This window comes from Betta splendens, chromosome 7 (assembly GCF_900634795.4).
Source record: "Betta splendens chromosome 7, fBetSpl5.4, whole genome shotgun sequence".
NCBI classification, from domain to species: Eukaryota; Metazoa; Chordata; class Actinopteri; order Anabantiformes; family Osphronemidae; genus Betta; species Betta splendens.
This window is the reverse complement of record NC_040887.2, coordinates 2013453-2037610: the sequence shown is the minus strand read 5'-3', so window position 1 is coordinate 2037610 and position 24158 is coordinate 2013453. Positions and strand designations below refer to the sequence as shown.

At 47.5% G+C, this 24158-nt stretch overlaps 2 protein-coding genes across 7 annotated transcripts in view; both read right to left on the bottom strand.

Moving 5' to 3' along the window:
- The window catches only part of LOC114858263 (solute carrier family 12 member 5-like), a 28336-nt gene extending 9936 nt beyond the window's left edge, over window positions 1-18400 (bottom strand). For 3 of the 5 annotated variants that reach the window (XM_029155274.3, XM_055510438.1, XM_041071660.2), the window contains exons 1-16: window positions 9311-9651; window positions 4313-4554; window positions 3262-3408; window positions 2959-3013; window positions 2757-2887; window positions 2439-2686; window positions 2148-2359; window positions 1906-2073; window positions 1700-1798; window positions 1545-1602; window positions 1188-1481; window positions 1013-1111; window positions 807-926; window positions 617-721; window positions 327-495; window positions 32-227 (exon numbers count right to left, since the gene is read on the bottom strand). In XM_029155274.3, coding sequence (XP_029011107.1) covers window positions 32-227; window positions 327-495; window positions 617-721; window positions 807-926; window positions 1013-1111; window positions 1188-1481; window positions 1545-1602; window positions 1700-1798; window positions 1906-2073; window positions 2148-2359; window positions 2439-2686; window positions 2757-2887; window positions 2959-3013; window positions 3262-3408; window positions 4313-4554; window positions 9311-9365 — 2398 coding nt within the window. In that variant the 5' untranslated portion in view covers window positions 9366-9651. Of the gene's footprint in view, window positions 1-31; window positions 228-326; window positions 496-616; window positions 722-806; window positions 927-1012; window positions 1112-1187; window positions 1482-1544; window positions 1603-1699; window positions 1799-1905; window positions 2074-2147; window positions 2360-2438; window positions 2687-2756; window positions 2888-2958; window positions 3014-3261; window positions 3409-4312; window positions 4555-9310; window positions 9656-18333 lie in introns of those variants that run through there. The other 2 variants (XM_041071661.2, XM_041071662.2) reach the window with 2 other exon arrangements.
- Window positions 18242-24035, bottom strand: eif2d (eukaryotic translation initiation factor 2D). 2 transcript variants are annotated; one of them, XM_029155378.3, is made up of 15 exons: window positions 23801-24035; window positions 23423-23613; window positions 23242-23325; window positions 23066-23156; window positions 22883-22990; window positions 22195-22445; window positions 21755-21872; window positions 21631-21676; window positions 21445-21551; window positions 21183-21335; window positions 20363-20455; window positions 19138-19233; window positions 18753-18873; window positions 18476-18650; window positions 18242-18400 (listed from the first exon to the last, which is right to left on the bottom strand). In XM_029155378.3, the coding sequence occupies exons 1-15, from the start codon at window positions 23854-23856 to the stop codon at window positions 18330-18332; spliced, it is 1761 nt and encodes a 586-aa protein (XP_029011211.1). In that variant the 5' UTR covers window positions 23857-24035; the 3' UTR covers window positions 18242-18329. The 2 variants fall into 2 exon arrangements, with proteins under 2 accessions (XP_029011211.1, XP_029011212.1); XM_029155379.3 differs by having other exon boundaries at window positions 20363-20452; window positions 23801-24033.
- Between the last annotated feature and the right edge of the window lie 123 nt (window positions 24036-24158).

The following is a 24158-nucleotide window of genomic DNA, read 5'->3' as shown; positions in this document are numbered from 1 at the left end:
TGGACCTTGTTTTCAGCTGTGTGAAACCCACCGATGAAGTTCCTGAACTGCTGGTGGCACTCGGGCTGCTTCCAGTTGCGTGGCCAGCTGATCATCACCGTGTTGTGCTTCAGACCTCCCAGGCCTCCGATCTGGATGAGGTGAGACGTCCCGTCTCGCAGGTTGGAGGAGATCACCACCTGAGAGAAGCCCTTCACCTTCTCCGTCTCCATCAACTTACACAGCGACTGCACAGACAGCGGGCGGGAACACAGCTGTCAGGGAGTCTGTTCAGGCTCCAAGCAGCCGTACAGGGTGTGAGCGCAGAGGCAGAACTCTGGACAGACCTGGTCCGTCCGCTGGGCCTCCACGTAGTTGTCAAGGAAGGTTCCTGGAACTGAAGTGCCGACGATGGTCAGACCCTTCCCTGCCTTCAGCTGATTGGCCAGGGAGAGCAGGCGAGGCTCCTCCACGTTCTGCTCCGCATCCACACTCACCAGCACCAAGATCTGAGGCCTGACAAAAAGCCACGCTGCAGTGAAACAGGTGTCCAAGCCCACAGACCATAATCAACCATCACACATAATCCTCCTGTATAGGATCAAATGAGACAAAGCTGAAGTTGAAACCAAGTGACCTCCAGTTCTTGGTGTGTGGGGGTCCCTCCTCCAGCCTCATCAGAGCGAAGCGTGCAGCGCTCAGAGAGATGCCCCGGATCCCATCGCCCCACTCCTTCTCAGCCCTGTTACCCATCACATCCATATGCGTGTGAATTACTGATGCCGCACCGTCTGCTTCCTAAAGATGCTGCCAGGACAACGACTTACCCACAGAACTCTATGTATTTGTAGATGCATGTGGCGATGCCCATGGCCACTATGGCGTAATACCAGGAGCAGATGAACATGAGCGACAGACACAGACTCATACCCAGGAACGACAGAGCCCTGAGGGGGAGGCGTTCATGTTCACACAGCTGGACCTGCATCATGTCTGGATTTGAGCCTGAATACAGGACTACACCCAAACTCACCAGTGGTAAAACTTAAAGCGCGGCCTCCAGTTCGGCGTCCTCAGCAACGTCTGCAGGGCACAGGCAAGATTGACAAACATGTAGCACATTAGGAAGAACCTGAAGGGAAAGAGACGGGTTTTAATAAAACCTAAGACATAAACCCGGAGGACGTGTGCGTTGGAGCGCGGCTCACATGGAGAGGATGGGTGCGACCGAGTCCAGGGACGCGATGATGATGCCGATCTCACAGATGCTGGCCGTGAGCAGCAGGGCCCAGGTGGGCTCCCCGTTGGCTTTGCCGTGTCCAAACACCCTGAGAAACGGGATGATGCCGTCGCGGGAGATGGCCTGCAGCAGACGCGGCGCCCCCGTCAGGCTCTGCAGCCCGGCGCCACACGTTGAGAAGAAGGAGCCGAACACTATAACCCACGGCGACGGCCACGCCAGCGTTCCGATGACCAGGTTCCCGCTCACGCCTTCACCGAACCTGGCGAGAGAGGCCGTCATTCACAAAGGAGCTCACATCCACGTCCACAAAATGATGACGTACTTGTCTCTCAGCACTACTCCTTCTATGCAGGCACCAAACAGCACCACACAAGACATGTCTGGAGGCGAAGGAGCTAAAGAAAACATCAGCCACATTGCAATCATCATAGACAATATATCAGTCAGGTGACTTCATGTGGTCGCAGTGAAGGATACACACAGTGGATGTTGTGCTGATGGCTGCGATGGTGCCAATGGGGATGGACTTCTGAGCATCACGCAGGTCCCCAGAGCGGTTGGACCCGGCCATGATACCTGGGAGAGCAAGGAGCCCAAAAGCATCAGGAAAGGGTCCCTGTAAGGCCTAAAAGAAAGAAAACACACACCTCCACTGCTCATGCACGAGTCCGTGTGACGCTAACCTGTGACGGAGGGGAAGTAGATCCCAACCAATAGGGTGAAGAAGCTGGTGATGTCGGCCAGGACGTAGCGGTTGGTGCTGGATGTGGGAACGTTGGGATCGGCGTCAGATGCAAGGCCTCGCTTCTCCAGGACCATCCCTTTCTCCAGGTAGTTACCAAACAGGTTCTCTTTAAGACACAGCAAAGCATGAGCGCGTGAGCTGAACTGATCCGGGGTCAGGCCCTGATGAGCGAGCACTCACCTGCCAGGATGCCACTGGTGACCCCTGGGATCCCCTGGATCTCGGTGACGTTGTTGTTGGTGAAGTATTCGTCACAAGTGGCGTTGAGAGAGTCCGAGTCGCAGAAGGAGCTCCACAGTTTGGTGGTGACGGTCTCGTTGTCCAGTTCGATGAACTTCGCGCAGACGTCGTATCCTTTGGAGAGAAGTGTTCGATTCCCCAGGAGGCAGACGCTGCAAAGACAAACAACAGCGTCAGTGGTGGAAACCTCTGCGCTCTGTCAGCGCTGGATAAAATCAAGGCGTGACGTACGGGAAGACGGGCGGGTCGATGGCGGTCTTGATGACGCCGGCGTACACGGCCAGGATGGAGAGGATGACGCAGGCCAAGAAGACCAGAGCCAGCTTGTTGACGTACTGGACCCCCACGAACACCACCACTGCCATTAGACTCAGCACGATGGTGCCGTACACCCGCATGTTGTTGAGCAGCGCCGCCTCAGCCTCCGGCCCCTCCAGGCCCTCCAGCTTGAAGATGGCGGCCTGAGGAACGATGTAAATCTGAAAGAGTAGTCAACGTGGCGTCAAAGGTCGACTCACACCTGGATCTGCCTTAATTAATGCAACTCACCAGCAAGATTTCAATACAGCCCAGAATGTACATGGCGCCTGCAAACGTGGTGCCTAAGTAGAAGCAGATCCCAACGGCGCCACCAAACTCAGGCCCCAGCGAGCGAGAGATCATGTAGTATGAGCCTCCAGCTGAGAGTCAGAGACACAGAGGAGTCACTGCTGGGTTCTGCCCCCCCCACGCCCGCGCTGCCGACACTCACCTGGCACCACGCCGTTTGTCGCTATGGCGCTCATGGAGATGGCTGTGAGCATGGTCTGAAAGGAAGCACAGGACAGACGTCGTTTATGACGCTCGGCCTGTTTGTCCAGAGGGAGAAGTGGTGGGAGGTCAGTGGGCTTATTGGCAGATTGGCTTATGCCAGGATTTACTGTGTCACCTTCAGCAGCTGCACAACACACATTATAATTATAGCGTCTATTATATATTATATCAGCTGTTGTATAACAGATTATTGAGCCCGAGCCCCAATTAGGCCACTGATATAATTTGATGTTTGACTCACGGTGGAGCAACACATGAAGACGATGATGAAGGACCCAAAGACGCCTCCAATCCCAACCATCCACGTCATCCGCAGGAACAGGATGACGCCGAAAATATTCTGGATGCATGGTAGGTACACTCCCATCAGGGTGCCTAGCTGAGGGGCCTGGAAAACACAAAGCGGCCTCAGACTTCAGTCAATGCTGGTGTGATCAGGAGTCCTGGTGTGATCTGGTGTGATCGGATGTGATCTGGTGTGAAATAGTGTAATCTGTTGTCCTGGTGTGATCTGGTGTCCTGGTGTGATCTGATGTGCTCTGGTGTGATCTGGTGTGAAATGATGTAATCTGATGTGATCTGATGTTATCTGATTTGATCTGGTGTGATCTGGTGTGAGCTGGAATTCTGGTGTGCTCTGGTGTTATCTGGAGTCTGTCACAGTCTGGACTCACTTCCTGCTTTATTTTCTCATACTTCCGGTTTTGTCTTGTCACCTTTGTTTTAGTTTTATGTTGCAGTCACGTGATATCACCAGCTGTATTCTATCAATCATTACTCACCTGTGTTCTCATTAGTATTTAAGCACCACCTCTCAGCCCAGCACCTTGCCAGATTGTCTTTTGTGTCCTTGCTAGCAATCCAGCGTTAACTCACATATTGTCTCGTTACCGATCCTGTTTTCCTGACCTTGCTTTCCGCCTCACCTGTGATACCGCCTTGCCGTAAGTCCGACCTAAGCCTGTCGTTTGACCACCGATTGCCAGATCCTTGTACTGAAACCCGCCGTCTTTGTGTACAGACCCTTGCCTGCCTGACCACGAGCTCGAATAAACCCTTGTTGTTCACTGAGCCTTGTCTCCGCTGTGCGTGTGGGTCCGCTACCTAGAGCGCCGTGACAGAGTCCTGGTGTGATCTGGTGTGATCTGATGTGATCTGGTGTGAAATAGTGTAATCTGTTGTGATCTGGTGTCCTGGTGTGATCTGGAGTCCTGGTGCGATCTGATGTGATCTGGTGTGATCTGGTGTGATCTGGTGTGATCTGTTATGATCACGCACAAGTCTTACTGCACCTTGACGGGCTTTTTGGACGGACGGGCCCCCTCCTCGCTGTTCTCGGCCTCCTCGTGCTCCTTGCTGCCGGTCGGCAGGTTGGAGTAGTTGGCCAGGCTGCTGAGCAGGGAGGAAACCATGGGGCTGGTGTCCATCTCCTCCTCGAACAGAGCCATGTTCTTGCCGTCGTACTGCTGGCTCTTCTCCACGCTGCCGGCGGCGCTGTTGATGAAGGGGCTGCTTTCTTTGGGGTTCCCATCACCTGAAACGCAGACACACCGGCAGCCTTTCTCACACACTCACTACAAAGTCACGTTTCAGCCATTATTATAGAAGCTGAGACAGAATCCATGCAGAACAGGACAAACAAGTCGAAGCCCGTTCTCATGCAGCTTCAAATCCTCAGTATTAGAAACACTCCAGTTTCTCCGTACAGGCTGTTTTTCTGATTTCGCATGATGGATTAGAGCATTCACTGACTTTTGTAATTTTCTAGGCTCCTAAAATGACTTGAAACCAGTGGGACGTCTCGGTTACATTGCCTCCGATCACTCAAATCACTTTCTTAATCCCGTGTCCACATATGAGGATGTCACTTCTAATACGAAACAAATCCAGTTAATCCTAGACCTTAACTGACTCTAACGCGCCAACAACACTGACCTCAACTGAAAACAGCAAATATCAAACAGCAACAACAAACGTTTCATGAAGAGAATGTAGAGAAACTGAAGGAATATCAAAAATGACCCGAATAAGAAGGAAAATGACCACAGACAACAAACAGATGGGAAATAATTAAAATTGATACAACAACAAGACACATAAGAAGAAGCAGAAAACCGCAGAGATCGAGTGCAAAGAGCAGAAAGAAATGAAAAGCAGCAAAAATGTCTCCCAAAGCGTTAAATGTGGAGAAAAGAAAGCACAAAACAACCACTGAACAGAAGTGAACAATCACTTTAGTTCTACTTCTAAAAAATTATATATTTGAAAATCTGATTATGAATTACTCTAACATGAACTGTTCAAAGCTTTGTGACAGATCATCGTCTTCTGTTGTGACCAGGACTAAAACCTCGTTCTCAAAGCTTCGCCACGAAAAAACTCCAGGAATTATTTGTCTTCATTTTAGGATTTGTGTTTTACAAAGCTTTTAATGGCTCAGCTCTGCATTACACGTGTTTATTTTTTCTGTCTTTATGTGGCCTCGTCTCGTCAGTCTGTGGGAAGTCACCACAGTCAAACACTTGCCTGCTTGTAGGATAATAGTGACAGTGGAGCAGACTGATGATGCTTTAATACTGGAGAAATAAATAATCAGCCTCATGCTCCAACTCTAAGCATCGCTGAGGATTTTACTGGAGCTCATAAACGTCTCAAAGATGATTACGGAAAGAAGCTCATCAGGCAACTTTCATGTCTATGGCATCAGTCCAGAATCTGGATGAACCCAGTAAATGTGTCGTATCCCAGGTCAAACAGAACCAGAGCACAGAAAACAGGTTCAACACACAAGAATCATTGATCAAGAGATTAAAGATTACCAGGAGTGACCTACATAGATAAATTCTTGGAACTGAAGTGTAATGTTTATAGAGCTGCAGTAAAAACTCTGGATATTTCTGTAGATGTAGAAGACTTGGTGCGGCGGGTTCTCGAGTTGCTGTGACTCATGTGAAGATGAGCAGCACTGTCACAAAACACCAGGTCACCTTTGGTTCCTAATTCACGGCATTGTTCCTGTAGCTTCAGTTGCATAAAAGCATTGTTGCATCAGGACGCGCAGCTTCTTGTGACTCATAAATGATTTACATCCATTAAAACATGTAAAACGCCTGAAACACATCTTAAACACACGTTCAGCTATTTTACACACAAAATCATATCTAAGACAACGTGACCTTTGACCTTTGCATCTGCACATTAACACTGGGAATTCTTTTACCCAGGTTCAGGGTTCATGATCGCCTCAGATGAGATTTTGAACGTGCTGCTGTGTTTGCGGAGCATCAGGCAGAGCCGTGACTACGACTTGATGGCACCGGTCAGATGAAAGGTTGCTGCTGGTGCAGATTTGTCCCCTTCATGTGACATGGCTATTACAAAATGGACAGTTTATAGCGGCTTTTAAAAGCTTAATAGGACACGGGCTCAAGGGGATTATCGAGCAGCTGCTGGAGTCACAGAGACCAGCAGAAATTAACTGCTGCATGTGAGAGGATGGCACCAATCAGCTGCACAGCCAGCGCACAATTACATTAAGCCCACATTTCACCTCTCTGGCTGCAACTGAGGAATTAGAGCTAATACCACAAAGTCATTTGTTTAATTTGAAGCACTGTCGTCGCTGGACCTCGCTGTGCCGCACGCGCCGGTGGCCTGGTCTGACTCTCAGACGCCTGCTGGTTCATCTGACACGCTGTGAACCAGGATCTGATCAAAGTCATTATTAAACTTTACAAGCAACACTTGGAACAACAAGCTGAGTAATAAGTCACAGTGTGGCCTATAAATAGCCTGAAGCACTGGAGCGGGTTAACCACTGTGTCCTGCTCATGTGAGCGGTTAATAATTTAATAATTTAATAGGTTGTCTTTTGGTTGAGTCCCGTCTGTTCTGAAGGGGAGAGTCTAGACATAGGAATGCTCCACTGTCTGCTCCATTCAGCGGAGATGGACTTCATTATAGCAGGAGGTGGTTCTGATGTTCTGTTTAGACAAACGTAATAAAGAGGCATGCGCACACACACACACACAAACACACACACACACACACACACGCACGCACGCACGCACGCACGCACGCACGCACGCACGCACGCACGCACGCACGCACACACACATACACACAGGACCTCGGTGTCCTCAGGTGTGTTAAAACCTTGAGCAGCCTTACTGTAGAAGATAAAATCCGGAGGGAGCAGGTTAAAGTGTCACCAGTGAGAATGAGCACATTCTGCAGATACTTGAGGAAGCTTTTGATTCAGAGCGTCAGAGATAAGATAAATGGGAGGAGGAGGAAACCTTCTTTACCCATTGACTTCAGTGACTGCATTCAACCTAGAGGGAACATGTCCAGCTATGAATAAAGCAGCAAACACCAACTACTGTAAAAAAGTCTATCAAGGAGGAAGAACAGGCACCAAGCTACTGAAAATGCAAAGCAGCTGGGACCAGATGTGGAGCCTCTTAAACAAAGCACTGTGGCTGCCACTGAAATCCACTGACACTTCTGCAGCTCCGACACATGCACACATGTTCTCCAACACTGGCATTCTGCTGGTTATGAGACCACACTGTTCCAGCACAAACTCAGGCAACGCAGGTTCATCAGTTAAACAGGAGCAAAGTGAGCATCAGTGAGTGTGTGGAGCAGACATGGAACTGGAACAGTTCAACTCTGATGCACTGAATAGAGACTGATGAGTGTTAAACATCTCAGGGTTTAACAGCAAAAGAGCACAACCAACATCTTTCAAGCTAAGATGTTTCCTATCTCGCAAATCAACTGTTTGTTAAAATGTCTCCCAGCTCAGACGACGAGATGTGGTTCTGTGTTTAGAGAATCAACCACAAAGAGGCTCAAAGTGACTTAAAAGCTCCACAAAACAGCTGCAAGGAAATCACAAAGAAACCAGTCAGAAACGAGCACATAAGTGCAAAATGAAAGTGAGGTGAAGAACTCCAGCCGAGCGAGAAGCTGCAGCAGAGGATCAGCAGAGACGCTGGAGACGCACAGCACATCCACCTGCGTGTCCTTCAGTCTGAGCTCACTGACGCCACCGGACGGGAGGACGCAACCTTAAAACCTGCTCAGGCAGCAATTTAACACAAACCTTCTGCTTCTATCGTTACTTTACTTTAACTGTAAATCCTGTCAATAACAAATCATTTAAATGCACTTTAAATGTCTTTCAGTACTATTGTATTTATGTGTTTATAGATGCTTACTGTTTATTATTAATATATATAAATGCTCGAATTAAGAACTGAATAAACTCCTATTTTTAAAGTGTTTTGCAGAACAATAAAAATCAATAAAAGCAAAGTCATCAGCTCATTGTGAACATGTTCAAATCTGTGCTGTTACTGATCCATCAAATAGAACGAGCAGATGATACAAAGCCAATGAATCAGTTTGATCCAATGATCCACTAACACCATTATTAGTTATGTTCAGTAAAATGTCTTCATAATTAGTCAGTCAGTGGCTTTAGTCTGGTTGAACTGATACTGTTGCTGAACCTCTGCTGCCTCCACTGGGTTAAACCACGTGCTACACTTTAAATGGTCTAAGGTCAATGAACCTCAGCAATAGAAGCATTGAGCCTTTCTCATCTCCTGCTCACAGTCAATCAATCAGCCGTCAACTTATCAGTCTTTGATTTTTCACTTATTTATTAGATAGAATTACTTATTAGAACTAATCCATGGTATCTGCTGTGAACAGAGGAGCCTCCCCTGACTCTTAAGTTTTAAACAAACAGCCAGGTGTGACCAAACCTGACCATCATTACTAAAACTAGTCCACCTCCACATGGATGAAGGCCAACCAGCCAAACAGCTCTTAAAACATCACAAATCTTAATAAAATGACATAAAGCAGCAGTGGTTTAATAGAAACGGTCTGCTGCGTCGTGTAAGATGTTCTCCCCTCACTTGAACTGCACACTCAGCGTTACGAAAGGCAGCTTTGGCCTCTGGCTGAGATGCGACAGACAATGAGCGCTGGCGTCACGGACGCTGCACTCAGCAGCTCCAAGCTCTGAGCTACAAGTGTCTGACAAAGAGACGGATCCGGCACAGGACAAACCTCTGGCAGAGCAGGTCCGGCCCCTCGGCTGCACCATGTGAGCACCATCCATCAGTGACAACACATGCTAGTTTTTATGTTATTACATAATATAAAAACACAATGTGACATGAAGCTCTTCCCGACTTTCCCAAAGTCTCCGGCGCGCGTGCCGACGCCTGCAGCCTCCGGCCCCACAGGCGAGGAGTCCCTCCATCACTCACCCTGGCTGTTGGGTCCTCCCTCCCCCTCCTCGCCGTCGGTCGCGCTGTTCAGCATCCTCTCTCCCCCTGAGTCTGTGCACGCCGAGCAGCTCGGGACCGTAGCTGCTGTGGAAGAGCTGCGGACGCACGAGGATGCGGCCGACCGCGATCGCTGCCTCGGACTCAGAGCACGAAGCGCCTCCTGTGGGAACTGTCCCCCTGCGTGTCCGGTCCAGAGCAGGATGGAGAGACTGCGGCGGCTGCAGCGCAGAGCTGGTGCTCAGTGTCACTCACGCACGCTCTCGCCCTCCGTGCACCACTTGCCCCCCAGTCAGTTTAAGCCTGATGACCACATTCATCATGTATTCAGAAGGTATTATCCCTCCCTCCCTCCCTCCCTCCCTCCCTCCCCCCATCTCTCCCTCCCATATGCATGTTCATCATCATCCATCTCATCATGAGAGGGATTGGGAGACGGAGGGGACACGCGTCAGATGACAAAGTATTGCCTCCTGAGATTAAGAATCTCTTTGATGTTCTTTTCAGACAAAAGACGAGATTCCATTTCATTATTGTGCTCATCCGTCTTTTGTTGTTTCTCCCCCATCCCACGTCTCGCTTTTATGTTCCCTGCGTGGCCGTGGCCCATTAACTGTGAAGGAGCTGCAGGCTGAACTTTTAGAACTCAGAATGCATCCGCACAGAGGATCTGCCTGATGTGTGCACGTCTGCTCCACGCACGTTTTCCTTTCATGAGAAATGTTTCCTAAAAATCACTGATTCTTTCTGTCTGACTGGATATTGTAGAAAGCCATAGAGCCGTTTGGTCTAAAGGATTTAAACTGGGTTTTCGGTGAATCATAACAAACTGAGGAGCTGATGAACGAAAAGCAGGGACTGAGGGTGAAGTAAACAGACACAGCGACGTTTAAAGGGACATTTCAGGTAGCGCTGAAGCGCTGCAGGCCTGTGGAGAATATATCCCAGCGTGGAGCACGTATCATCCCACAGAGCATCACTAATCCGTACCACCTGCCTACTGATAAATATAGCAGGGCACAAACACAACTGGCATCTAATGGATGAAACGAGGGAACAGCATTTTTAGTGTTTCGACGCTCCACGTTATGTCACTTTGGGCCGGCGCTGGTCAGATGAGCTCGGCGCTTTGGCAGCTGTTCAGAGAGACTTTACCCTCGGACTGAAACTAGCAACAGACTCCACCATTCCACTGGTGCCACGCCTGCGTCAGGCCTGTTTGATATTTGAAACAAATGTAGGGAAAAACAGTCTCTGGTGTGTGTGTGTGTGTGTGTGTGTGTGTGTGTGCGTGCCTGTGTGTGTGTGTGCGTGTGTGTGTGTGCCTGTGTGTATGTTTACGTGTGTGTTTGTGTGTCATCCATCTGATGACAAAGGAAAACCACTGTAGACACATTTAGCATGAAGACGGAATGAGCTGATATGAATAATGTTGTCCCGTCTGCTTCAGCAGCTCCATGTAAATGCCTCACATGCAGACGCCTCACATGCAGACGCGTCCGTGTAGACGCCTTACATGCAGATGCCTCACATGCAGACGCGTCCGTGTAAATGCCTCACATGCAGACGCCTCACATGCAGACGCGTCCGTGTAGACGCCTTACATGCAGATGCCTCACATGCAGACGCGTCCGTGTAAATGCCTCACATGCAGACGCCTCACATGCAGACGCCTCACATGCAGACGCGTCCGTGTAGACGCCTTACATGCAGATGCCTCACATGCAGACGCATTCGTGTAAATGCCTCACATGCAGACGCGTCCGTGTAGACGCCTCACATGCAGACGCGTCCATGCAGACGCCTCACATGCAGACGCGTCCGTGTAGACGCCTAACATGCAGACGCCTAACATGCAGACGCCTCACATGCAGACGCGTCCGTGTAGACGCCTAACATGCAGACGCCTCACATGCAGACGCCTCACATGCAGACGCCTCACATGCAGACGCCTCACATGCAGACGCGTCCGTGTAGACGCCTTACATGCAGACGCCTCACATGCAGACGCGTCCGTGTAAATGCCTCACATGCAGACGCCTCACATGCAGACGCCTCACATGCAGACGCGTCCGTGTAGACGCCTAACATGCAGACGCCTCACATGCAGACGCCTCACATGCAGACGCCTCACATGCAGACGCCTCACATGCAGACGCGTCCGTGTAGACGCCTAACATGCAGACGCCTCACATGCAGACGCCTCACATGCAGATGCGTCCGTGTAGACGCCTCACATGCAGACGCCTCACATGCAGACGCCTAACATGCAGACGCCTCACATGCAGACGCCTCACATGCAGACGCCTCACATGCAGACGCCTCACATGCAGACGCGTCTGTGGTGGCGGCCTCGCTCTGTTGCTCTGTGAGCGCGGCCTCGGTGAGAGTGGGCTGCTGGCCGGGCTCTGATTGGCAGGAAGCCTGAGCGCCATCGTCATCTGGGCCAAGCGGATTTAGCTCCTCACCCACGACCCCCCCCCCCCCCCCCCCCCCCCGGTCGCCTGCTGGCCTGATGCTGCACATGTGGCTCCGGCTCCTAAAGTTCACAGAGTCAATCACACCTACACGAAGGCGCTGAGAGCCATCATGAAGGCTGCTTTCTCACCGCGGCAGCGCCAGGCGTGAAGGCAGTGGGCAGAGACAGGAGCCGGCGGAGGGCCCTTCCTGTCGCCCTAAGCCTGCAGATTAAGGCCATGGAGCTCTGGACCCAAATCCATTTTTTGTCTAAAGCACAGTTTCTGCTTCTGTATCAGACAAACACAAACCGACATCTAACACACTTTTAGAGCAGCTGCTGACAAAAACACAAAAACTCCCCCCAGAAAACCCAAGTGTTGGATTAGTTCTGTGCCTTAATTAAAGTTGTGGCGTAGTTTTGTCAAACAGCAGAAGGACACATGTGGTTCAACTTAGCCCCAAACCAAAACATGCCCAGCTTCCAACACGTGAAACACACAAACACACGCTGTAACGTCATAAATCCAAACTAGTTTAAATGCAGACAAACAAGTTGCCCTGACTTTTCAAGCTGAATTGATGAGTTGAATTAAATAACTGTTGAGAGTTCATTCAAATCATTCAATTCATTTTTTAAACAAACATTTATCCTGCAACAATCACTGGGTTCTGTTTGTCTTGAGTTTGGTGCTGAATGATGTCGTTCAGACTTGTTCAGCTCAATCATAAACGCATATATTTTTCCTAGAAATGTAAATGAGAACACGTCTTCTCCTTGAGGCTCTCACCTCACGCCTCCATCTCGTCTACAGCCATGAAGCTTTCATGTGACACAGACTAAACCCTGGACTTCCTGCAGCGACGTGAAGCTGGAACTGAGTGAACACAGATGTGCTCCGAGCAAAAGACGGCAGCGCCACCGAATCCCAGCCACCAAGAACACGGCTCTTTATTTAAAAGTATTAAAAAGAATTTGATTTAAAACCTTCAGGGATTTGTGTTTACAGCAGAGGTTTGTCTTCTGGTTGACCTCAGTTTAAGCTGTAGCTTTCAGCACGCTTTGCCCAAGGTTGTTCAGTAAAAGATGAGGGCTGCTGAATTAAGCAGGATGGATTTCACATACAAGTATATGGTGGACTGTAAAAAAGTCACTGCGCTACGGATGAATTACTGAACAGAACCAGGGGCCGGGGGGCACAAAACCACAAAGAAATGCAAAACATAGAGCAGACCATCCACAGAAACCTCAAACAAAGGAAAGGAAGAAGACAAGACCCCAAATGATCACAGACTGAAGCGTTTCAGCCTCCGTAGTTCACGGCAAAAACGCAAAAAAAGAAGCATCGCGAGAAATAAGAAATAAGATGTTATGAGGAATAAAACACTGACAGCAAAGTTTTGAAGTTTGTTTTGTGCTTCATCGTCATCATAACATTGGCTCTGAAGTTAGAAGCATGACGTCATCATCAACGTGTGTGAAGCACTGTTAACAAAGCGTTTGACCTCAGGTAGAAGAGAGTGGTCGACTGAGCCGCATCAGCAGCACAACAGCATCAAACATCCCCTGAATTGATCAGCCTTCGTCATAGCTTTATTTTTTGGGCTCTCATAATCAAAGTGCTTAAGCAGCAGTTTTGGTCGGGGAAAAATGTCAAGCGGTGTAATCCGTCCCAGCAGCTCATCCTCTCAGCGCGATGACGCGTCCGATGGCCCGGTGGATCAGCGCCGGGCGCTCGCTGCCTCGAGCTTTAGCTGCGTTACGATACAGGCCTGCGTCGTGAATGGGACAGACAGAAGAACCGTGGATCACGAGGGACTCGTCTCCGTCGGAGGCAAAAAAAGCGACGTAATTGAGCCACTTCGCCTTCTGGGGAGCTGCAACAGGACTTTCTCCTATAAAAAATAATGATTACTTACATTCCAGCATAATACAGGCAAGCAGGCAGCCGCAGCAGTAAAAGGCCTCATAATCCCAAACCAGTAGTAAAACCAATCACATTATATTAACAGCACACACAGTAATTGGACAATTTAAAACCCTTCAAGCCAATTTTCTGCTGCTTGAACCATCGAACAGGTCTTTTCACAGCGCAGCATCAGTGTTTTCCCGTTGTACTGAGGCTCTGGAGTGGATAAGTTACGGCTCGACCTCTGACCTCCCTGACACGGAATCCTACACCTCCAGCTTAAACGGCTTCGTGCTTTTTATTTTGGGCCTCCTGCGCTGGATCGCGTTACGGCGTGGCCCTTGTAAAACGGAACCCCGGGCGGGTTCGGCTCCTGCTGTGCCGCTCGGTGCCGACAGATGGCGACACAGACTGCGTCTGCTGCCGTCCTGCTCCAGTCACCGCTCACAGACGGAGGCATCCGTTACTTCAGCCTCTAGATTTATGTCTTCTGCTGTTTGTGTCCGTTTAAAGGTTAGTTTTACCTCTTTCTTTACATTTGACCTCTGTGAGGTTGCTGCTGATCTCACCACATGGCCGCACGTTTAAATTTAGACACTGGTCTGGTCGGATTATTGGGAATCACATTTGTCATATGCCAGTTAAAAATTTTGCTCTTTTTTCATATTTCATGATAATCAAAGCAGAGTCGGCAGCGATAAGATCAGGGAATAATATATGTTTATATTGAAAAGCAGATTTATGCACTATTTTTACTTTTGTCATTTTCATGAGCTCTGAAGTGGATTATCTATAGACACACGCTAAACCTAAAACAGATGTACTAGATTCATATTTTCTATAATTACAACCAAACTCATCCTCTCAGCTGTAAATTGGAGCAGCAGTGACGCAAAACAACCTCGGTGAACCTGAAGTTACGCAATCAACAAGTCTCTTATCTAAACTGAAAGTGAAGAGGAAAAACCATAAAAACATAATCCAGTGTTTGACATGCAACCACAGAGTGACCACTCAGGCATCACGCGGTCTATTGGAAAATATGTGTACTAATCTAATCTAAACCGTTTTAAAATATAGGAGGCAAATGACAAAGCAACGAGACGACAAAAAGACAACAACATTATTGTGTCGTCATCGAGGTCAAAGCAAACACGCGCCTCCACGTGAGCTTCACGGCTGGAACCGTGAGGATCCTATAATGTGAGAACGGGAAAACGAGTCTGTCACCGCACACACCGACAGCAAATACAGACTTCGGGAACGTTCGCAAACATCTTTCCCGATCACTGTGTTACTGTGTACAGTCGCTGCACGCGGTGATGCCAGCGCGGCTCCAGTGAACCCACGCCTCGTCGCAGTGGGTGGCCGCGGGGAGGCGCGCGGGTCCCGGCTGCACTCACGGCAACGCGGGAGGAATCCACAACGTGTGAATCATCGGATGACCCTCGTGCAGCCGCGAGACATGAAATCCCCTCCAGATGAGCCTCCGGTTCCGCAGAGGGGAGAGGAGGAGGTCGTAAAGGACTGGGTTTCCATGGCAACACGTCCACGGCGACACGGGAACCATTGCACGTGTGTGAATTGTGCTGTCTGTCGGCTCCACCTGCTTCCTGTCTTCACCTGCTGGGAGGGTTCGGGTGACCCGCATCAGAACGGTCCGGAGCTGGTTCCGTGGGTCCGGTTAAACATGCATGAGGCAGGAGATGCTGCTCAACTAACCCGATAAAACGATTACAGGCCACGGGCTAAAGAGCCTCGTGGCCGATCATAAAAGCCTTAGTGACTTATTAGTGCCTCTGAACCAAGTCAACATAAAATAACAACATGAATAACTAACGAAGAACGTCTCGGTGAAACGAGGGACGGTCCGAATACAGCGATCACTGCCGGTCACTAATTAAACCCGCAGACGCTCCTTGTTTAGCAGCCTATTAGTCATCAGTGATTGGCCTTGACCCGCGCACGTTGTCCCGTTCATGGGTTAAAACAGACCCGCATCTGCACTTTTAATCCGAGTTGCGTCGTTCGTGCTCGTCACATTAAACAGCAGGCGGATGAATGGAGCGCGGCCCGATGAGAAGGACGCCGGCGGCCTGAACGTCGCCATCACGTCCATCACGGAGCTTCTCCAGCCTCATTCTGCGCCAGCACCAGAACCTTTATGCAGGTGGAGGCGTTTTACGTGTTTGTTCCGAGAGGCTCATCGTCCCGAGCCGTCAGTCAACGTCTGGAAAGGTTTTCACACAGATGGCTACAAGGAACGCGATGTGTGCATATAACGAGGTAACGACGGATCAACCCTGTTTAATCCAGATTCTCTGAATGATAAACTTTTATTAACATCTGACTCAAAGTGAGTCAGCCAGTAATTAGGCCACACTGACTGGGGTTCCTGCAGATGCTTGGCTCGCTGCTTTCTGATCTGTAGAGCTTTAAGCCAGAGTGGCTGTGACACGCTGTGGTTCGGTTCGAGTAAACAGCGGTTCAGTTGGAACCTGCAGCGTGTGGAACCCGCTGGGAAACAGACTCAAACACAGGTTTTTATGCATTTTGAGGATTCATAGTAAAGGGGCCTTGTGAGGGAATTTAATTTGGGCAGTTGAGTGGAGGTGCGTGACTGGCAGCTTTAGTATGAGTTGCCCTTAATATACTTGGAGTCTTTCTCTTATTCAAGGTTAGAAATTGATTTATTCAATCTTAAATTCAGGACCGGGCATCACTGCCTTCATTGGATTAGCTCACAGATTCATTTAAGGAAATTTCTTTCAAATTTCTTTTTATAATTGGATTCACTTTAAAGTATCATGCACCAAGATGCCACATAAAAACTCTCAAACCATGAACCACCCTCTATAATAGAAAGTACAACTGTGAAGAACCATCATATATCACCAACATTTGAGCAGATGCTGTGATGCTGATCATAGTTGGAGATTTAAATGTTGAACTGTGGAGTTCAGTGGAGTCGGTGCTGAGGTTTAGCAGATTTAATGAAAAGGATAAATGATTCTATTTTACAGCCACCTACATGGAGGTACGTTTGAAATGCACAGACTCCATGTTGCATGTGGCCGCCTTGGTTCTTCCTCCAGCCCGGTCCAGAACTGAGGCCGTCTGTGGAAGACAGCCTTGTTCTGGTTTTGTTTTTTTTTAGGTCTCAGCAGCAGGATCCGCTTTGAAGCAGCCGGAGGAGCTTTTTTTAAACCTACTACAATCCAACATGGCTGACGCGGTTTTTACTATTGAATGCTTCGTGATCCTCCACATGTAGAAAAAGCAGGTCTAATGTTTGGACTCAAAGGCGCTGTGAAGCTTCTTCTGCACTGCCTTTTCTTCCACCCACACCAGCGGCCGGTCGTGCTCAAAGCAGAGGCTGTGACTCTGCTGTTGTCAAGGAAACCACCTGCCGTGTGTCTAACCTCTGCTGGGTCTGTGCTGCTTTAACATTCCTGTCATTCACCTTTTTAACGGTTCTCCTTATGAATAAATAAAAGCAGATACTGGCTCAGAGGTAAACCTCAACAATCCAAGCGTACCTGTCCGTCTGCTCACAGTCCTGTTTCTACGGGAGTTAAGCCGCGTTGGCTCCGATTCGTTATAAAGAAAACAAAACTGTAAAAAAACACGTTTGATGTTTTTACAAAACCATTTACTCACTGGCCTAAAGGAAGTCTGTGCTTTCCTGATGCAGAGGAACAAAGCGAATGAGCTCATGGCCGTCATAGCTGCTTAATGACTTTGTTTCTCTGAGCAGAAAACAGGGCCCGAACTGAACCTCTGACTCCATAAAACTCTAATATTCTTCCTTTATTACTGTGGTTTACGTCTTTATTAAAGGAAGGTCGATGGCTTTGACACCACTTTAACGATCCCGACACACATCTGCACTATTTCATGTCCGCCTGTCAGAATACTCTGCCAGTTGGCTTCAGAGCCCAGTGAAAACAAGCAAGATGAGAAATTATTCTCTCAGCGACCATCTTAGAGTCCTGCAAAGGAAGTTACAGCTGCTACAAATAAGCCTCGACTCTAGACTCGCACCATCACTTCCAGTCCGTCTTTCCCATTATACTCAGATCTTCTCCAGTCTTGACTGTAGACATATAACCTCCAGCCAGAGGTTACCAGTAAGGGGCAGACGGGGGGAGTGGGCACAGCTCCTCCATTCCAAGTCAAATTACAACCTTGGGTGTTGAGGGAGAAATGGAAATAAATCTCGACAGCCTTCGGAAAAACACAAAGGACAAATTCCATCTTTTACAACTGCGCCATCCTCCAGACCACTACAAACATGATAAAGACTGAAGCTAATTTGCAGATGGAATGTCAGATTGGCTACCGCAGGGGCCTGACCTCAGCATAGCTGAGATCCTCTAATTACACACAGCCTCAATTAAAGCAGAGTCCATCATCACACAAGACCTGTCAAAAACAACCAAAGCCAACACAACGCAGGGCGAATTCTGAGCAACTTCAAAAAAATACAACTTTTTTGTTGTGGCGACTTTACCACAGGAAGAAAATGCTCAGTTCACAGAAGATGTAACATGAACAGCACAGTTTATTGTTGTTGTGTTGACATACAGCGAAGCTGCTCCGGCAGTAAAGCGCTGCTGCAGCAGGTTGAGAACTCACTTCTTCTTGCCAGGTTTTGGAGCTTTGTCTAGTCCCTGGATGTACTTGCGAGGAATTTGATAATAATCTGAAATTGAAACGAGTGATTAGGGAGATGCTGAACGGAACCAATGAGACACTGATAAGCACTTAGGCTTCGTACCCAGCAGCAGGCTGCCAACTTGGTGAGTCTGATTGCCTTGGATCTGAACTAGGACCTTGTCCTTGGCCCCAGGGATGGGCTGCAGGACGGTGCTGGCCTGCACCCTGTGCTGCATAGCAGTGGCTACAGCGGTGGGGTCCAAACCATACACCTCCAGGTTCTTTATTATAGTCACCTACAGGACGCACATGGGAGACGTTACGGTTAATCACAAATTTAGTCGTAGTAGGTCAGATGTCCAAACTAAACTTTGATAGAGCTACTAAAGCTTCGTCACCTTCTTATTGGAGCCTCGAGAGGCCACAGAGATGTCGATGGGCTCGATGTGACCTTTCCTCACCACTGCAGCTTGTCCAGGAAACACTAGTTGGTAGCACTGCTGCATTCTTTCCAGCGTCCTGAGAAAATGGAGTTTGACCAATGAATCAACAGCTAATACAGAAAGACAGGTAAACTGTGCCAACAGTAAAACATGCTGTAAGGTCATTACAGTCTGCTTATTCTTGTTGAATGATGATGTTGACTCTGTTCACCAGCTCAGATTAGTGAATGTGATTTCAAAGTTTGAATAAAAGCAATCAACATTTGGCACAATGATGGATCTGTGCGGATAAAAGGTTTTAAACTACGCTGGTCACATATAAAACGCAGTAGATCATCACCTGCCGAAAAGGTCGTCCCACTTCAAAGTCTCCACCTGCTGGTACTCCGCTTTCTCCAGCAGGCAGTCGCACAGAGTCGGGGTTATTCTCACATAGCTGTGAGGAGAGAGAAGCTGAGGTTACTGTCCATGGATGACAGGCAACAGGCCCAGGCGTTGTGCGATGCCCGCCTCCACGTGTGATTAGATTTCACCATCAATCATCACGGCCCAAAAACAAGCAGGACATGTCTCTTCAGGTTCAGAGTCACATTTAAGCATTTTAGCCCATTAAATGTGACCTGGGACCAACTCTGGAATATAAAATATACAAAACTAGAATTCATTTCAAAAAATGCCAGGCAGGAGTATTGAGAACAGTGTGTCAACAACACAAAGTGGGACCTTCCCCACATGTTTACTGAAGCTCGAGGCAAAGCATCGACTGAAGGACCAACACTGCATGAGGCCGTTTGATGGTCTTTGATCATGACACAGGTGAGGAGATGAATTAGGAGGAGCACAGAGGAAATGACCCGATCATGACAACTCGTGACAAGAGGGGTCTGCTGAACTTGTAACCTTCCGGTCAATGAATGAGAATTTGTTCTGGTCTTCATCCCCATCAGAGGAGAAAGGCAGACTATTGAGTGGAATCAGTGTGACACAACACCGTGCAGCGTCTGGGTGGGAGGGTCTGTATCATTCATCCTTTATTCCACTTAGGTTCTATTTTGTATTGTGACTTTTTAAATGTGAGCGGTTGTCTCTGAGATCCAGAAACACTGTTTGTTATGTAGATGTGTGACCAGGTGATCTTAAAAAAGTTATATGTGCAAAACTCCTTTGGATCAGTTAGGTGGTAGTTTGTATTATTTATCACAGATTTATAGTCGTTATAATGAACAGCTCAGTGGCAACACTAACTAATTTGACCAAAGGTTAAACTCCAACTGTGAACAGTGTTTTTAGTCATACATGCACTTATGTCAGCAGGTAAATAGGAAATCTGGTTTCTGTAATCGGGGTAGGCCATTAGCGAAACCTGATTTAAAAACCTGAGGTTTCCAGGCGAATGTCAATTCCTGGCGAACAAGGATCCAAGAAACTTGGTTATTGAGTCCCATCAAGTCTGTGTGAACCGGTAACCTGGTTACTTAAGTGCTTCAGTGTTTGATTACTCCAATAACAGAAGTTCTTTCTGTTCTCTCTGTATCTTCAGTCTCACAATCTGAGCATCTACTTACTTCTTATTGTTCTCATCCACCAGTTCATTCTTCTTCACATACTCTGTGATAATACTTCTCACTTCAGCAGGCTGCAGGGCCGAGCCTTTCCTGCTGAAACAAGAAACAAGTCTCACAGCTTCAAGTCACAAAATTCACTAAATTACTGTTTCTAAACCTTTTAATGTTTTAACAGACTTCATTCAGGCTCATTCCATTACACAAGCACCAATCCCAGCAACCGTTATGATTTATGTGACATCAAAGATTCTAATTTTTAATTCTAAAAATCATTATCCCAAACGATGTGTTGGAGTCAGAAATTGTAGTGTCGTCCTCAAAATTACAACCATTTAGTGTATCTGTTAAACAAAGAGGCAGATCAGAGCAAACAGAGGAGTGATCTTAGACACAGGTCAGGATCAGGAATAGTGTGACTTCTGTCATGGGAATCTGCTTTTATCCCATCACAGGACGGTCAGAGGTGGAGGTCAGCTAAACCATAGCCCTCCTGGAGCTGCTGGGATTCAGTGTCTCATTAAAGTAAACATGAAACCTGCGGATGCTTGCTCACACATGTGTTTTGACTCTCTCTGCTATGTCCCCCTGCTGTCTCAAGAAAAACACACACGCTCTAACTCCTACCTTTCTGAGGATATTTGCTGACATTACATTAACCCGAGCTCATCTATCAGACCTGGATGCCCCACCTACAATTATGCTAATTCTAAAACAAAATCCTACAACAAAGTCTTAGGTGTCGCAAAGTTCTTTGAAGCGAGGAGCAATTAAAGTGTCTAAAACCCACAATGGTCCTTCACAGACAAACGCACACACCCACCTTTTGTTTGCATCCACAAAGAGCGGCTCCAGCCGTGCAGAAACAGAGTACAGAGTTGTAATCTCAGGAGGATGATACAGAATTTCTCCTTCTCCTCCATCCTGCTCTGAAGCTGCTTCAACATCTGTCTCAGGAATGTTGAAGGATCGCAGCCTATAGAGTTTTAAAGTCACATCAAGGAGAAGCAGAAGGGCAGTCAGTCTGACGGGCCGGGCTTTAGGTTTGGATCTATAACAAACTGTTGAGGCAGAACTAGACTCACTCTGGATTTTTCCAGTCCACCTCCACAATGCTCTCCACTCCCTTGCTCAGTTCTTTTACTCGCACCAGCTTGTGCTCGTGCTGCATGGCCTGCAGAAACTTTGACAGCTGTTAGAAAAAAAGAGTCCATGTGTGCTTAATAAGAAATATGTCTCGTCATGTGTGCAGCATGTCACAGTGTTTCAACCTTTTTATAGCTGGACTTCTTGATATCAAGTTGTTTTCCACTTGGGCTGAAAAAACAAAGATATTTATAGGATTTCATTTTATTCTTTGGGATCACCTCTATAAACAATTGACCTGTATTTTACCAGCAGGAGAACATGTGGTTGCGGAGAAATGTACTGGTCAGCAGGGGGAGCTCTGACTTCTTCACCTTGCTCTTGAGCGCATGGAGGAAACACTGCAGCAGCAGGGCATCCATTATCGCTGTGAAATCAGAGTATGACCTGGGTCACGTCCTTTTCTCTTTCAACATGCTCCACATAAGATGAGCTTATTCCCAACACGCAATCGTATGGTCACAAAAGGAAAAAACTCAGCACGCCTTCAAGTGAGCCCTGCAACCATTTATTAGTGGGTGTCTCGGTTTAATTTCAATCTAGGATAAAGTGCTTAAGAATCTGTGGCTTAGTCTTATTAAAAACAGATTCAGTACAACTGTGGTGGTACTACTTCAAAGTAGACTTAAATACTTTTTACACAGCATTTCAACAAACATGATGAGGGGAGATGTGATTGCATTAGGTACCTTGTGGTGTTTGCTCCTCGTCCTTCTCCTGTTCCTCATTACCCTTTTCACCCTTGTTTTCCTCCTCGTCAGCCAGGTTCAGATCCTCCACAGCAGGACAGGCTTCATCTGTCACTGTTTCCCCGGCACTCTGCTGCTCCTCTACATACTTCTCAGCCTCTTCATCAGCTGCAAGCTCGTCTCCATACTCCCCTTGTTCCTCAACCTCTACATCAAGCAACGATGGAGGATTTGACTTGTCTCCAAAAGCCCTAACAAAATTAATTAAAAACATGTTATTTACGCAGCAGTAGTTTTAAACAATGTCAACTGTTTGGGCGCTGCTGTGGCCCCAGTCTCAGATCTTACTTTTCTTGTGGTATGTTTTCAAAAGTGACTTCTTTATATTTTGTTGCTTTGATTAGTCTACGTATTTGTATTTCTTGCTGTTAAGAACCCCCCCAGACTGGTGCTGCTGCAGTCATGCCTCAGCTGGTGCTTAGAGTTCTACCCAGAGATCTGTCTTTCTAGTCACAGCCAGCAGCAAGTTAGCTCAGCTTAGCATAGAAATGAGGAAATCTGTTCAGGATTTATCTGGCTGTAACAAATCAGCCTGTTTTCAGTTTCCACAGTAGTAACTATAACTTTTTATTTCTTAAAGGTATTTCAAGAAATTCATTTCACACAGTAGGAAATCAAAAATGATAACCAGAGGTAATCCATGTAAGTGTGGAGAACACACACTCCTCTTCCTTTCATGCCCAAACTCTGCATCTCAGCACTGGACACTGTAGCCGTGCCGACAGCAACAGGAGCTCTACAATCAAACCATACAAAAGCAACTCAATCAAATCTGGAAGGAAATTTTACTGAATCTTTGAATTAAACGTACCTATTGTTCACCACCGTAACACTACAGCAGTCGCCTTGTTTAACATCTGGTAAACCACTTGAGGGCACCACCACCCCTGGTAGCATGAGGTCTAGATAGAAAAGCAGTATTAGTTACTTATTATGAGTTCAGTATTAAACATTACTCACGATCTTGGCGTTAAAAAAAAAGCAGACCTGCCCCTCCTATCAACTTCTGAAGCACGGGTTTCCATGTTGTGAAGGCTGGCAGGAGAGCAGGGTATCGCCAAAGCACATACACTGAGAAATGCAACACAATGCACAGCTGAAAAGTTACTGAAAAACGATGGAACTACCGTATTAACTCAACAGATTTAATGTGATGTAAATTAACCACCTGTAGGATACAGACGCTTTTCTACTTCAAAGAACAGGGGGGTTTTATGAAGAGCATAAAGTGTCACTGCATCTCCTTTGTGTGCATAAATCTTAACTATGTTCAACTCCTCTTTGTTGGGGACCAGCTCAGACAGCTCCTCAGCAGAGAGTGAAGGAAAGGCTGCAGATATGTCGCCTTTCAGTTTCCTCCTGAAGACAAAACAAGGATCAAAGTCACATTAGCAAAAATTACTACTGCAAATAAAATGAAATACAACAAAACCTTCATGGCCTCCCGCTTTAAACAATATAATCATGGACTCTTTTGATTACGCTTTCATTATAAGTGAACTGGATTACTATATGATGGAACAACTATGTGCTGGCAGCGACTCACCTGTCTGATCCTTTGATTACCGTGTTGGATTTGACACGAAACGGTTTAGCGAACATTTTCACTACTGCAACAAACTCATCATTTCGTTTTATTGAATAAAATCATTAATGTTAATACATGCGCACATAACCGTTACAGGAGCCTGTGTGAACGACAGGAATTGACGTTTTAGTAGGCATCTATTCCTCGGCTAATGTGATTGTCCGACACGTTTTCTCTTCCGACGAGAAACGACACCGCTGCTGAGCGATGCACCGTTAGTTCCGGGGAGCTACTGACGCTACTGAACTACAACTCCTGACTTGTACCGTTATTAGTATTTTTGTTTTACTTCTTTACGTTTACTGCTTCATTTTAT

Excerpts from the sequence above, each read along its gene's own strand:
- eif2d (XM_029155378.3), bottom strand. The coding sequence starts at position 23,856 with ATGTTCGCTAAACCGTTTCGTGTCAAATCCAACACGGTAATCAAAGGA. Across the intron at positions 22,446-22,882 it reads ACTTACATGGATTACCTCTG|GGCTTTTGGAGACAAGTCAA; the intron begins GTTATCATTTTT and ends TAATTTTGTTAG. Across the intron at positions 19,234-20,362 it reads GTGGATGAGAACAATAAGAA|CTATGTGAGAATAACCCCGA; the intron begins GTAAGTAGATGC and ends CTCTCCTCACAG.